The following is a 15,952-nucleotide window of genomic DNA, read 5'->3' on the forward strand; positions in this document are numbered from 1 at the left end:
TCACTAGGATGGCTCAAGGGTCCAGTTTGCATTAATATTAGTTGTTTAACCAAAACCTTAAAGGGTAGCTTAAGTAAGATCAGCTTTTGGAAAGGAAGCTGTACTAGCCCAAGGAGTGATAAGAGGTTTGACTCTGGACACATAATTAGGCACCCTAAGAATCCCACTAAAAAGAGATTGTTGTCCCGAAGGTGGAAGGACTGTTTATTGAAATGCTTAGGAGAGAATGCTTTCATTAGGAAGCCTTCTGAGGAACTGTGTCCTCCCCTCTAGGTCCCTTTGGTGGTATTCAAAAGAGAAAAGGAAATTGCCAGGAAGCTGGAGTTTGATGGCCTGTATATCACCGAACAGCCATCTGAAGATGACATCAAAGGGCAATGGGACCGCTTAGTAATCAACACACCGTAAGTTATCACCTCCCCTCCCCCCTGACACTTACACACACACACACACACACACACACACACACACACACACACACACACATGCTCTAAGCCTAAGTTCCCTCTTCAGTAATAGAGGGATGAGAATACCACCTTCTACAGTCTGGGGATATTAATGCTTGGCCTAGTGCCTGGCACATGGTGGCATCAAGCTATTCCCTTTCCCTAACTATTCAAAAAATGTCCATCATTAGTGAAAGTAATGCTCTAATATTAGTGTATTCATTGCAAAAGTGAGAGCTGCAAGATAAACTAATGTCCTGAAAACAAAGTAAAGAAATAGAGCTGGATAGGTGAACAAAGGCGACTGTGTTGAAACGCTTAGCTGGGACAATTAGAACAGGCACATCTAGAAACAACAGCTCTGACCCTTACAAGAAGGAAATTGCTTCTTCCCCAAAGATGCTCAGCAGACTGAGAGAGGCAGCTCTACAAAGGTGCGACTGAGCTTTGTAGATAGTTTCTAGAAAGGGAAGACTCTTCTCACAGGGGAAAATTAAGTGTGCACGCCAAAAGTCTGTGCCTACCAATCTCTTCAAGTAAGGAAGAGGGTCAAGCTCCATTTCGGATCCTTGGACATTACGGCAAGAAATATTGGGCACTATGATATAATTTAATTCTTTAGTTGGCTTTCTGCAATTATCAGTAATGTTTGTGGCACAAAATGATATGGCCCCAAAATACCAGTAAAAAGGCAGTTCAGTTTTGAGAAATTTATCCTAAGGAGATAGGCAAGAACACTAAAATGTCTCAACAAGGATAGCTGATAAAACTTATTTGAAATGGCATAAGTGTCCACAAGGAGAACAATGCATAAATAAATAGATGTTTTAAAATATTTTTTGATAAATTAATCTTTACTTTTTTCATAGTAACAGCATTGCAGTATGTGTAATACTTTGTAACCTGTTGTTTTCAGTTAACTATATGAAGAGCTTTCATTTTTAATATTATTTATATCTTGTTAAACACACATTTAGAAGGCATAAAATGTATATGTATATTTTGAAGTATAATAATAAATTGAACTAGCAAGGTTAAAAAATGGAACATTGCTGAAAGCTTTGTGGTCCCAGGTGTTATGATCCTTCTTTATCCTATCTCCCCAACCCCTAGCTAACTGACTTAAGTCATAATCATTTCTTGCTTTATGTTTTAGCACTTAGGTGTTTGTTCTTAGATATTGGTTCATTGTAACTATTTTTGAACTGTACATATATGTTAGTCACTTGAATCGTTTGTTCAGCGCCATGTTTGAGAACTTTTTTTTTTATCTCTATTGTTCAAAATATTACATATATCCCCTTTTTCCCTCATTAACTCCCTCCAGCCTATCCCCGCCCCCTCTCCTCCAACCCTGGCTTTGACCAGCTAATTGTTTGTGTCCATGTATTATGCATACCAGGTCTTTGGTTGATTACCTCCCACCCTCCCATCTTCTCCCACCTTCCCTCTGAGATTCCACACTCTGTTCCATGCTTCCATGTCTCTGGATCCTCTCTGTTCATCAGTTTATTTTATTAATTAGATTCCATATGAGCGAGATCATGTGGTACGTGTCTTTCTCTGACTAACTTATTTTACTTAGCATGACACTCTCCAGGTCCCTCCATGCTGTCTCAAAGGGTAAGAGGTCCTTCTTTTTTACTGCTGCATAGTATTCCATGGAATAAATGTACCACAGCTTTTCTATCCACTCATCTGTTGATGGGCACTTGGACTGTTTCCAGGTCTTAGTTATTGTAAATTGTGTTGCTATGAACATAAGGGTGCATACATTCTTTCTGATTGGTGTTTCTGGTTTCTTAGGATATATTCCTAGAAGTGGGATCACGGGGTCAAACAGCAGAACTCACCTATGCTGATGTGTGTACCCACAGTTTTGTCATTTGCAAAACTGAAATGTTTCAAAACATTTTCAAAACACTGATAGAAGGTTGTTATCAGATACTTACAGGCAGTGTTTTCATTTCTGGCTATTACAAACAGTGCTGCAATGAACATTTTTATAACTCATGCACAAGTAAAAGAGTTCCTGTAGATAGAGACCCAGAAGAATAATTTGCTGACTAGAGTATCCAAATGTCTGTCCCAATTTACCTGCCAACCAGCTCTGTCGGAGAGTTCCTGCTCCTCTGCCTCCCTGCCAGCACTTGCCATCAGCTTTGCGAAGCCAGGAGGTGAGCAGTGGCATCTCATTGTGAATTCCAAAGAAGTTGAGCATCTTATTTTTCTTGACCATTCATATACTGATGTATCATTAATTTATGTACTTCCCTTTTGAAGTTTCTTTTCTCTATCCCATACTCCAAGGAATATCTCCAAGTAAAAATGTTTTCTATCTCCGAGGAGCTTACATATCTAGTCAGGGGACAAAACAGACTCGGACCAAAGGAAGATCATCTGCAAAAGGGCTTGCCTGGAACCTTTGGTCAGTGGCCCTGCACCACTTGTGTCATTTTCCACTTACAACAAAATGTAGCCAAGGCTGAGTTGTATTTTATGGACCATTTTTATAATGGGTTTAAGAGAAAGGTGGTATCAGTGTGGACAGAGGAAGTGTGGCTTGATTTTTGTTTGTTTTATTTTATATTCTAAATCCAGTACATAAAAAAATCAAGTAGCAGAAAAATATACAAAGAAGAAAGCCAACACAATTATTTCTGTCCTCTTATTAGTAATTTACTCTATAAAGCCAGCATTTGTTCTTGCTTTTAGGTGGCATTTGGATGTTTAAGACAAGAAGCTGCTTTAACTATATTAAAAAAATTTTTTTTTAACTATCACCTGCTGGGGAGAGGTGGCATTTGCTCAGGGTTATTCTGAGAGGCCAATGCAGAGGGGGAAGCCCCCATTAACCTCCACAACTTGGGTGATTTCTAGAAGAGGAGACTGTGTGTGCCACATCCAACAAGAATGACTCAAAGGAGAGCAGAAGGAGGAAGTTATGTGCCAGGGCCAGCAGTTCCTTGGCTGCAATCTAGCCTCACATGGAACCCTCCCAGGAAGAATCAGTCATTCTGTAGAGGAGCAAAATATGTTAAATGGTTTTGCCTACGTACCTGAAAGTGACAGTTCTTTCCAGACTTGAACAATAGAAATTTGTAGTGGAGCTAGCGGAAGATGCCAAGCAGAAGAAAGAAGTTCCCCCTGGGGGGTAGGGATGGGATGGTTTAGGGAAGCACCTCCAACAGAGAGAGAGATCTAAAACCCCAAGAAAAGCAGACCCCACAGGATTATATGGGAATGGAGAAGGGAATGGAAGAGCATTCCGGTTAAGCCACATGCTATGGAAATTAACTAAAGATAATTCCCAGACTGGAAACTTAATGTAGTTAGGGACCTTGTCTATGTGTTGCCCCACTGATCCCCAGCACCTACCCCAGCTACTGACAACACTAGATGCTCATTGAACGAAGTTAAAAACAGCTGTTTCCCAGCCTAGGTGCCCATCAACAGATGACGGGATCAGAAAACTATGATACATCTACACAATGGAATTCTATGCTGCCATAAACAAGGAGGAATTCTTACCATTTGCAGCAACCTGGATGGAGCTGGAGAGCATTATGCTAAGTGAAATAAGCCAGGCAATGAAAGAAAAATACCACATGATCTCACTTATTTGTGGATAATAAAGAACATTATAAACTGATGAACAAAAATATAGATACTAAGGCAGTAAAGTATCAAACAGACTGTCAAATTATAGTGGGAAGGTTAGGGAGAGATGGGGGAGATAAGAGGTCAATCGAAGAACTTGTATACATGCATATAAGCATAACCAATGGATGCAAAACACTGTGGGGTGAGGGTATATATGGGAGTGGGGGGGTGGGCATTGGTAATATATGTACACATATAATACCTTAATTTTAAAAAGGGGGGGGGAAAATAAAACAAAAACAAAAAGAAGAAAAAAGCTGTTTCCTACAGGGTTCTGGTTCTACTCAATACTGGGATCAATAAACATATATCTACTTCTGTCTAATCCTGTCATCACAGTCCCTGGCTCTTAACCATAATTTTAGATAGAAAATGCAGATTGGCTTTCCAAGTGCTTAGAAGTCGGTTCAAAGTAGTGGAACCATATGTCAGTCCTGTGGAGACTCTGAAGTTCAATCAAGTTTTGAATCCTTCAGTGAGCGGGACAACCACCACGGGATCACAGATCCAGACACGCCAACTACAAAGGCTCTCGATGTGCTTGGCCTTGATGTTAAGAACCCCCCTTTTTCATTTTCTTTTTTTTTTTCAGATCTTTTCCTAATAACTACTGGGACAAGTTTGTAAAGAGAAAGGTATGCCTTGTCAGAGGGGTGAGTTCCATGCCCACCAAAGAAATGTAGGCTTTAAGTTCTCCATAGACAAACATGAGTAAAATGGATGTTGCTTTTGTGACAGGGAAGAGTAAGCCACAGAAGAGGTGCATATGAACACATGTGGGTGTTTGGTTTCATTCCTCTCCTTATCTGCATTAAGGAGATAATGACAGCTTAACAGTCATTGTTTTCTGCACACTAGTTTTTTGTGTGTTTTTTCTCCCCTCCTAAAAGCTAGCAGCTCAAAAAGCAATTTTCTTTTGATTGCCTTTATCATTTCTGTTTTCTTTGGAGGTTATTTTTTCTCTTTATTTTCCTGTTGCATTTTGAATCATGTCTTTGTGAACCTCTTGGAAGAGCCCGGAGTGCAGCAGACTCTGTGGACACTGGGCTAGAGAAAGCATGGCTGGTAACACGTGGCCCGACTCACCCCGTCCTCCTTTCTGCTCTAGGTGATAAACAAGTATGGTGACCTCTACGGAGCAGAACGCATTGCTGAACTCCTGGGTTTGGACAAAAATGCCCTGGACTTTAGCCCCGTAGAAGAGACCAAAGCAGAGGCGGCCTCACTGGTGTCATGGTACAGAGCTTAGGCGTTAAAATCCGGTCTGGCTAAAGTAGACCCTTTGATTTCTCCAGCCCTTTCAAGGTGCTAAAGGGGAAAATCTCAATCAGATCTTTGTTCTCCCAGGCTCCGGTCTGGCTTAGGGGTTTCCTCTAGATTCTAACATATTGGGAGAGCACTGCTTTAAAAAAATGTAAGGACCTATCAGCCTTTATGCCTTACTCAAAGAAAAAAACTAAAATTTTAGGATGGGTGATTCCACCTCTCTCAGTCTCGCAGGGAACACATACCACTTGATAAAGAAGCTCAAAGTCATATTTAGATTATTAAACCTGAGAGAGAAAAAACTTAATTTCCCCCTAATTAAACACTTTACTAAAGCCTGACATTTACATGTTTTTAAAATTTTTTATTCCCCTTTAGGCTAAGTTCCATCGACATGAAGTACCATATTTGGAAGCTGGGAGTTGTTTTTACTGACAACGTAAGTATGGCATCTGGACAAACAAGATTCTGTGCCCCAGGTTCAGGGATGGCATTAGATGCCACAAGGAAAAAGCTAGAGAGCATGTGCAGAAAGATTGAGGGCTTGACGATGCTGGGACAGGCCTCTCTTGTGCAGTCATGTATGACAAACTGGGTTCCACTTAGCAATTCTTAGACCGGTTCACAGCACCTCGGTATCTAAAAACCTCTATCCTGCCGAAACCGGTTTGGCTCAGTGGTGGAGTGTCTGTCTGCGGACTGAAAGGTCCCAGGTTTGATTCCGGTCAAGGGCATGTACAGTGGTTGCGGGCACATCCCCGGTGGGGGGTGTGCAAGAGGCAGCTGGTTGATGTTTCTCTCTCATTGACATTTCTGGCTCTCTATCCCTCTCTCCTCCTCTCTGTAAAAAATCAATAAAAAATATATTTAAAAAATAAATAAATAAAAACCTCTATCCTCACTCTGTCCCCAAAGTTGAGAAAAAATGGTTTAGTGAGCATCAGGAAGCATGGATGCCAGAAAAGCCTCTAAATTTCTTCCATCCTCACAGTCCTTTCTCTACCTGGCCTGGTACACAACCATGTCCATCCTGGGCCACTACAACAACTTCTTCTTCGCCGCTCACCTGCTGGATATCGCCATGGGCTTCAAGACACTGAGGACCATCCTATCGTCTGTAACTCATAATGGCAAACAGGTACTGGGTTTATACTAACACAGGACAGAATGGACCTAGATGTGGAAAATTAACCAAAACAAGTAGCACAACTGGTGCATAACAGGAAGATACATGTACAGTATATAATACCCCTTTCTAGTGATCTTTTTATAAAATTGCAACCAATCCTATATAATAAAAGGCTAATATGCAAATTGACCAAACTCCAAACGACCAATCGCTATGACACGCATTGACCCTAGGGGACAGATGCTCAATGCAGAAGCTGCCCCCTGGTGTCAGTGCACTCCCACAGGGGGAGTGCTACTCAGCCAGAATCCCTGAGCCAGGCTCATGGCTGGCGAGTGCAGCAGCAGCAGGAGCCTCTCCTGCCTCTGGGGCAGCACTAAAGGATGTCCAACTGATGGTTTAGGCCCATGGGCCTAAGCCATCAGTCAGATATCCCACAAGAGCTCCCAGACTGAGAGAGGGTGCAGGCCAGGCTGAGAGACACACACCCCCAGTGCACAAATTTCATGTATTGGGCTTCTAGTTAAAAATAAAATTATAGCCACCATTTAAGAGGTTAATTCAGAAACCCCTAACATTTAGGTCAAGCAGGGAAGTGGGGGAGAGAAGAAGGTGATTGACATATCATCACTTTGAGATCCCTCCCCCTTCCTCAATGGATCTGATGTACTCAATGGAGGTTAGCAACTGTCATTATAATTTAAAAACTCCTCAGGTACTTCTGGTATATGTGTCCAACTAAGAACTAATGATTACGACATGTATATATACACATACATAAACAGCTATACATATATGTGTGTGTTTATGTATAAAAAGCTGAGTTAATATAGATATACTAGTTAATATAGATATACTAGATTTACTATACTAATCTATATACAGATTAGTATAGTAAATGTTAAAAGATATGTATCTATATCGCCATTGCCATGTCCACTCTCACCAATCAATATCCAGTGTGTCTTGGACAATATTGTCAGGGTGAACCCTTGATTAAAATCCTCTAATGGCTATTTCTGTCAATAAACTCAGACCCTTTAGCATTCCAATTAAGTGCAATTCCATGACTGAGACTTGTCCACACACCTCTAAACCTTTGTAGGAGGAGAGAAAAAGGAAATCAAACTGTGCCCAGTTTGGTGCAGCCATTTTGGAAAACGGTATGGTGGGTCCTTACAAAATTAAATTCTTAACTGCCATGTGATCTAGCAATACCACTTCTGGCTTTATATGCAAAGGAAATGAAATCAGTAATATCTTGAAAGAAAGCTACAGCCCACATTCACTACAGCATTATTCTAAATAGCCAAGATATGGAAACAACCTAAGTGTCCATCAATGGAAGAACATAAAGAAAATGTGGTATATACATGCATGCAATTAAATATTATTCAGCCAAATAAAAAAAGGAAATGCTGCCATTTGTAATAGCATGGATGAGCCTTGGGAACATTATGCTAAATGAAATAAACCAGACACGGAAAGACAAATACTGTATGATCTCACTTATATGTGGAATCTAAAAAAGTTGAGCTCATAGAACCAAAGAGTAAAATAGTATTTACCTGGGGCTGGGGAGTCAGGGAAATGGGGAGATGTTGGTCAAAGGGTATGAACTTCCAGTTATAAGAAGAAAAAGTTCTTGGCATCTAATGTAAAGCAAGGTGATTATAGTTAAAAATACTGTACCATATGTTTAAAATTTGCTGAGAGTAGATCTTGGTGTTCTTACCATACCCAGAGAGAAAAATGATAACTATATGAGGTGATGGATATATTAATTGCCTTGATTTGATCATCATTTTATATGTATAGATATATTAAATAATCAGGTTGTACACCTTAAAAATACATGAAGATTCCAAGCAGAAAAAAATCAAGTTGACCTTTGTTCTAAAATGAAAAGTGCTAGGTCATCAGGTATTAATTAGGGTATATTAGATCATTCAGTATTTCTTCTAGGCTTCTAGTAGTCGCAACAGTCAATATGTCCTGTTTGGGTTGGTGATAAAGAAGAATGGAGAAAGCTAGAGATAGAAATTTGCTGCCACATACAAGAAGCTGAAGTTTGGGGAGGTAAGAACAGAACCTGTGATAGAGAAGTTGGCTTAGAGTTGAATGCTTACTTACAGGTTCCTGGGAGAAGGCATCATGTATTTAACATGGGCATCTTGGGAAGTTTGATCCTGTAAAGGTGGTGTTTCCCAGTGTAGCCTGTGGAATGCCAGTTCAGTATGTTCTTTTAGAATTACTCAGATATGCAACTTCAGTTTTTATTGATTTGGCTTAATGGCATTAAGACTGTAACTTAAATGGGAAGTTTAAACAGTGAATTTTTTTATATGGCCTTGCTGAATACACTCTGGCAAGATTTTTTGTTTTAATGTGCCCATCTTGTACCATGGGCAAGTACTGCAACAGGCTCACAGCTACTCTGTAAGGTAGATGTTTTGCTCACATGGCAGGTTAGAGAATGGAGGTTCAGGGAGGCCGTGTCTCTCCCAAGACCATGCAGCTACTAAGTGGCACAATTAGCTTCTTTCTTCCTTTAGTGCAAAACTTGGGCTCTTTCTGTTTTTCTAAAACCAGCTGGTTCTGTAAGGCCTGCTATCGGAGTTAAGTAGCTTATTATTCATTGTTCAAGAAATCCCTGTAGATGTCTCTTCTGCTACTTTAGTGCTCATACCCACCCATTACAGAGCTCCTTCAGGACAGAGACATTAACTTATTGATTCTCAGAGTTCCTGCTCAGCACCTAGTCCCTCCTATAGGCCAGGTCCTGTGTGCTCCTTGTTTGTAGAACTCATAACACCAGGAAATGAACATGCCCTATGACCCCTGCAGAGGTCCTGAGCAGATATGTTGGTTATGAAAAATGTCACTTTACTCAACCATCATAAACAATTCGCATAGTAACTTCAAAGCTGTGATAACTATCCAGTCCATGGTTATTTATGAAACACTGTAATGTAAGGCCACCTGCCAATCCAAAGAGCCTTTCGTTTCTTCAGAGGCAGCGTTCAAGTAGAAGCGGCATCATGCAGCTTCAGGTCTCTACTCTCTCTGTAATAAAACTAGGTAACCCTCTTCCTGGCACCTTCGCTATTCGATCCTGACATCCCTAGTTTACACCGGCCCCAGGTACCAGCCTGCTCTGGCTTAGGGGGCTTAACCAACAGACAGGTCCTCTCAGTTTTGGAGGCGGGAAGTTCAGGAAGCCCAGGTCAAGGTGTGGTAGGTTAGGCTTTCTCTGAGGCCTCTGGGGCTCTTACCTGGCCGCCCTCTTGCTGCTCTTCCACTTGCTCGGCTCCTATGTACATGCAGCTATCTGCTGCCTCCAGGCCCTAATCTCTTCTCTCAATATGAACACCAGAGAGATTGGAGGAGGGCCACTCTGCAGGCCCGTTTAAATGCAATTACCTCTTGCCGGGACCGGTTTGGCTCAATGGATAGAGCGTCGGCTTGGGGACTGAAGGGTCCCAGGTTCGATTCCGGTCAAGGGCATGTACCTTGGTTGTGGGCATATCCCCAGAAGGGGGTGTGCAAGAGGCAGCTGATCGATGACTCTCTCTCATCGATGTTTCTGACTCTCTATCTCTCTCCCTTCCTCTCTGTACAAAATCAATAAAATATATTAAAAATAAATAAATAAATGCAATTACCTCTTTAAAGGCCCTACCTCCATCATCACATTTTGATGTATTGGAGGTAAAGGCTTCAACGTATGAATTGGGGGAGACAATTTAGTCCTCAGCACCCCGTCATTACTCTTCTCTCTCAATAGTCTGTTTCTACCTACCATCTCCTCTGTCCCCTGCTCGGCCTCACCCTCCTGTTTCCTTGGCCTCACCCGGGAACACCTCCAGGCGGAGAAGACCCACCTCCTTTCCTTCTCTCTCCCCCCAGCTGGTTCTGACCGTGGGCCTCCTGGCTGTGGTGGTTTACCTCTACACCGTGGTGGCTTTCAACTTCTTCCGCAAGTTCTACAACAAGAGTGAGGACGACGATGAGCCCGACATGAAGTGTGACGACATGATGACGGTGAGAGCCTCTCAGGCCCTGGGCCGCGCGCTGTGTGTGGTCTGGGGGACCACGACTGGTAGGGATACAGAGCAGAATAGATGTCGCATTCCCAGGGGAAAGCGTCCCAGAGAAACCGTGGTGATGGAGTTTCCTGAGCACTCCCCTGAGGCTGTGGAAGAGCAGCTCAGCTAGGAGCAGACCACTGCTCACCTGTATTTGTGGCAATGTTCTGAATACTTAGAAGGCAAGCTTTGGATTCTGTCTCTGAGAGCAGTCCCATGGTTCTGGTGCCCAATTTATTTCCCTGAGCCAGAATGGGTTCTTTTTAAAAATATATTTTTTAATTGATTTCAGAGAGGAAGGGAAAGGGAGAGATAGAAACACCAATGATCTCTCTTGATCGGGTGCCTCCTGCATTGCCCCTATTAGGGACCAAGCCGGCAACCCAGACATGTGCCCTTAGATGGAATCGAACCCAGGACCCTTCAGTCCACAAGCCGACGCTCTATCCACTGAGCCAAACCAGCGAGGGCCAGAGCGGGTTCTTTCACCACCGTAATCTGACAAAAACCTAACAGCAGTAGGATCAGGTGGGCATTCCCAGTGAGAGCCTCTTTGGGCAAGAAGGGCATGGCTCAGGGTGAGCGAGCACAGCTGCAGTAGCAATTCTAGAGGTTCCTGGTGACCAGACGTCCAGCTAAGAACATGAGGCAGTGACGGGTGACAGTGAACTGCCCCAGCCTGCTGCCATTCCTCTAGAATAGGGGTGTCGAACTCAATCAGAGAAGGGGCCAAAATCTAAAATCCAGCCTAAATCGCGGGCCGAATGGTTTACTGAACAGTCATAAACTGACAATGTCATAAACTGACAGCGGAGTGCAGTGATGACAGCGCGGTGCGGGCCACATTGCAAGGCTTGGCGGGCTGGATTTGGCCCGCGGGCCTTGTGTTTGACATGTGTGCTCTAGAAAATGGGTCAGACTTCTTGGCTATAAACTCTCCTATGCTTTCTTGGTAGTGGTGGGAGGGGGGAGGGGAGAGATACTCATGTGACACCAACACTACAGTTGCCAGAGCACCAGTGTGACCCATCTCTGTGCTGCCCCTGGCTTTTTATTTATCACTTATAAGTCTCCTGCCTTTTCCTCTGGACCTAACCCGTCCAGGCAGAAGGGGCAGGAGGTAAGATGCAGGGTGCCCTGCTCTGAGAGCTGAAGCCCAGAGGGAGGGTAAGTCTATTCTCTCAGATGCTACGGAAATCCCTCCCCTCCTAGGTGTAAGGGAAATGCAGAAGAATTATAAGGGACCTCTTTCCAGAGGCTGGAGCCCAGCGCCCTTACAATTAAATGAGGGGAAACTCACATCTGGTATATGCCATACTCATCAGGTTTAAAGGTCTTTTAACTTACACATGTCTTAAATGAACTCTCTTGTATGTATCAAAAAGTTCAAGACTTTTTAAAATATGAGCAAAAATTTGTCATTTGAAGGCTACATGTAACAACTCTCTTACAATCTGGCTGGAGGGTGCAGTGGAGAGCAGTGAGCGGCAGGAATACTGATATGGTTGGTGGGCACCAACCCCCTGGCTCAGGGCTGACACAGGTTGATCTGATTAAATGAATGATCTGATCATCTTGCTAAAAACAACTCTGCAACTTGCATTTGAATAGACATTATTTTTCTTGCCCAGTGTTACCTATTCCACATGTACGTGGGAGTGAGAGCTGGAGGCGGCATCGGCGATGAGATCGAAGACCCCGCTGGGGATCCTTATGAAATGTACCGCATCGTCTTCGACATCACCTTCTTCTTCTTTGTCATTGTCATCTTGCTGGCCATCATTCAAGGCATGTTTGCCAGTTACGTCAAGTATGAACAGGGCCTAATCTAGTCCTACCATCCTGCATCTATAGCCTCATTTTATAGAGAGAGGTTTACGCACTCACTTGTTAATTGAACATTTATTGAGCATCTATTACGTATGAGGCCTTGCCCATATAGAAAGATCCGCCCAGGCACTGATATAGGCTTACCTCCTTTCATTGTGTTTTACACAATAAAATGTTGCATTTACTTTCACAAATTGAAGTCAAGGCCTTCTACCAGTAAAAAAAAAAAAAAAAAAAAAAAAAAAAAAAAAAAAAAGATTACGACACACTTTATTACAGCTCACCGTACCATGGTGCTCTGGAACGAAACCCGCAAATCTCCGAGGTTTGCCTATACGAGAAACTTGAGAATCCTTACAGAGAGCCACTCCTGCCACTCCCCACTCTAACGTGACCATCACCTGCTTGTCCTGCTTCCTAGAGGTCCTGGGTCTAACCTTGGCCCACAGCCTCCTGACTCCTGGGGGCTGGGAGAGGAGCTATGAACGTGTGACAGGTTTTCTCTTCTCTTGGGGAAGGGATACTGAGATTTAGCCAATGCTTGTCAGGAATTAGAGGAATGGGATGACTTTAGTTGAAGTCATGGTGCGTTATGGTTCCTGTAAGACTTGCAGGCGTTGGGGCTAATAAGTAGTTAGCTAGCTGTAATAGGTCTTTCAAGGAACAAGTCAGGAATGAAATAACGTAAGACATGTAAAGTAATAAAAACAACAGAAATGAGGCCCATCGTGGTGGTCAAATAAGTGTTGGTGCAGAAGTTTCCCAGCAGGAGAAGCAAAGAAACTGAGGAGAAACCCTGCATCAAGTGCGAGGAGAAGGCAGAGAGCTCCAGAGGTGGCAGAAGAGAGGGGAGCCACACAGGGGAGAGGGACTGGCAGAGAGGAAAGTGTTTCTAGGAGGAGGGAGTTAGCACATACTGCAGAAAGGTGAGGTGAGAGGAAGAATGTTTAGCCAGGATGCAGCATTTAAAAACAAGCACTGTTTTTTTCTGTTTCTCTGAATAAGCTTGATGACTTACTTTTTAAAACCAAGTGGCCAGTGCCATTCCCTCTATCATTCCTCTATCCTGAACAGATTATTTAAAACACTTTATCTGTCTTTATATTTAAAATCCCAGGTCTTATTATTGATGCTTTTGGAGAGTTGAGAGACCAGCAGGAACAAGTACGAGAAGATATGGAGGTAAAGTTCTCCTGAGTTTTCCTTCCAATTCTAGTTCTTTATCTCACAGCCAGCACTAGGCAGAATTACCAATAAAATTTCCCATTCCTGTCCTCTTCTGGTGCCTACCTACCAGCGCTGGGCATTTAGTGCTACACCCTGTGTTCTACACCAGCGGTCGGCAAACTGAGGTTTGCCAGCCACATGTGGCTCGAGAGCCGAGGTTTGCCGCTTTGTTGACTAATGAGTTTGCAAATGACTGTTCTACACTATCCCATCCACTTCACCATGCCCCATGGTGAAGGGAGCTACTAGGAGCTAAGTGTGTGGCACCAGGGAGTGGATGACTAAGTGCCTGAAGCATCTGAGAGAGAAATGTCTTTCGGTGTCTCAATTCAAGCAGATATCATCACTTTTTTCCCACCTGCCTGTAATGTCACGCCTGCTAATACCTTTACTACCTCTGTTGTTTTTCTAGACTAAGTGTTTCATCTGTGGGATTGGCAATGACTACTTCGACACAACCCCTCATGGCTTTGAAACACACACATTACAAGAGCACAACTTAGCCAACTACTTGTGAGTACCCTCGGTCGATAGGGATGATGGGAAGGGGGGGGCGGCATGGGAGGGGAGGAGAAGTGGTAGAGTAATGCCAACAGTCATTTAGTTCAGTCTCTGTTGATGCTGTTTCCTTTGTCTCTGAGAAACAGTGGCAATTAGGCAAGAAGGCCCAGGAGCCCGTGTCCTTGTGCAAGCACCCCGCCTCCTATGTTTCATAGATGTGTGTTATGACTGTTCCTGCTCTGAACGGAGGTCAATCCCACAATCCATCTCAAGGTCACATAACTCCAGCAATGTTTTTCCTTTGCTGGAATTTTCCTATCCCAATACAGACTTTTAAAATCCTAGACAAAGACAAAGGTCTGTGGCTGCATTTTTACGTACAGCCATTGCCCTGCTTCTTCCTCTCCCTCCCATTTGCACTCGTCAAAGTGGCCTTGGGTCCACACAGTGCTGTGTTCCGTAGCGAATTTTCAGTCCTCACCATGTCCTCCTCCCCTGGTGACACATGGGCTCCGTGAGGTTTGGGGACATTTTCACACGGCTCTATCCCAGCACCTGAGGTAAAGCACTCACTCCAGACAAGTTATTCAGAGCCTATGATGTTCTGTGAACTGCCTGTGAAACTTATAACTTATAGAATGTATAGATAACACAGATTTCCTGATAATTCAGATTCTCTAAGTGATCATTTACAAGAAAAGAAAAAAGAAAAAACAACAACACTGCTGGGGTTGGCTCCCTGGCCTGGCCCTGCCCCTCTGAGTCCACACTATATTTAGAAAATCCTAAACTTCCTTTAAGATGGAACAGATAGCCTTTGGGAACGGTGTTATTGTCAAAGAGACAACAGTTTAAGAATTTCTTAAGACAAAAACACAAATTTTTAAACACTAACGTTGGCATGCCTTCCCTCAAGTCTGGGTAGTCATCCTTGTTCGTTCTCATTAAGAGAGTTTGCATCTTATTGGAGGGGGTCCAGTGAACGTCCTTCTATGAAAGGTGAGCACACAGCCACATGTCAGGACCAGTGAATAGAGGAGAGAGGAAGAGCATTATGGTACTTGGGTTGGGACCCCTTCTACATCTTTTGCTAGCCTTCTATATTTAATAGTCTGTATCTCTCTATGTGCCTCTCTAGCAGAGAGCTTGAAGGGAAAGAACCCATTTTATTCATGTTTAAACACTCCTCCCCCCAACACCCAAATGGTGCTTTCTCAAATAAAAGTGCCTAAGTCTTCAACAAGGTCAGATCCTGGCCATGCCTGTTTCTTAGTGTGATAAACAAAGGAGGAAACTAATATGTTTACAGCCTCTACTGTGCGCCACAATCTGAAGCTATAAACTCAGGGGACCCTGAGAGAACTCAAAATCTGGGTTTAGCTCTCCCCACCCTCCGAAGAGAGTTATTTCTACTTTCTCGTTCTGACCGAGAGCTCAGTCTTTTTCCTGAAGGGCACGAGGCCGGCTCCTCTGGCAGCTGTCTCTGAGGCCGTGTAATGCAAGCTGTGCTCCCGGCCTCCCGGGATGCTTGCGTGTTCCAGACAGACCCAAACCTCAGACACTCGCAGCTGAGCAAGTGAAACCACCTTGGCATTGCTCAGTTGTCTATAACAAAAACAAAACTGTGTTTCTGAAAGAATCGGGGCAACTTGAATATTTTCAAAAAAATCCCGTATCCTTAACACCATATACTGGTAATTTTAATTCTACATTCTTTTTTTTATAATATATTTTATTGACTTTTTTACAGAGAGGAAGGGAGAGGGATAGAGAGTTAGAAACATCAATGAGAGAGAACCATC

At 43.2% G+C, this 15,952-nt stretch overlaps 1 protein-coding gene across 3 annotated transcripts in view; it reads left to right on the forward strand.

The window, feature by feature from the left end:
* Nucleotides 1-15,952, forward strand: part of RYR3 (ryanodine receptor 3) — a 508,007-nt gene that overhangs the window by 489,595 nt on the left and 2,460 nt on the right. For all 3 annotated transcript variants that reach the window (XM_084861661.1, XM_084861660.1, XM_084861662.1), the window contains 9 exons: nucleotides 274-404; nucleotides 4,702-4,744; nucleotides 5,218-5,345; nucleotides 5,754-5,814; nucleotides 6,367-6,513; nucleotides 10,414-10,548; nucleotides 12,224-12,380; nucleotides 13,540-13,604; nucleotides 14,062-14,162. In XM_084861661.1, coding sequence (XP_084717787.1) covers nucleotides 274-404; nucleotides 4,702-4,744; nucleotides 5,218-5,345; nucleotides 5,754-5,814; nucleotides 6,367-6,513; nucleotides 10,414-10,548; nucleotides 12,224-12,380; nucleotides 13,540-13,604; nucleotides 14,062-14,162 — 968 coding nt within the window. The remainder of the gene's footprint in view (nucleotides 1-273; nucleotides 405-4,701; nucleotides 4,745-5,217; nucleotides 5,346-5,753; nucleotides 5,815-6,366; nucleotides 6,514-10,413; nucleotides 10,549-12,223; nucleotides 12,381-13,539; nucleotides 13,605-14,061; nucleotides 14,163-15,952) is intronic.

The sequence above is a fragment of the Pipistrellus hanaki genome (assembly GCF_964339955.1).
Source record: "Pipistrellus hanaki genome assembly, chromosome: 1".
Taxonomy (NCBI): Eukaryota; Metazoa; Chordata; class Mammalia; order Chiroptera; family Vespertilionidae; genus Pipistrellus; species Pipistrellus hanaki.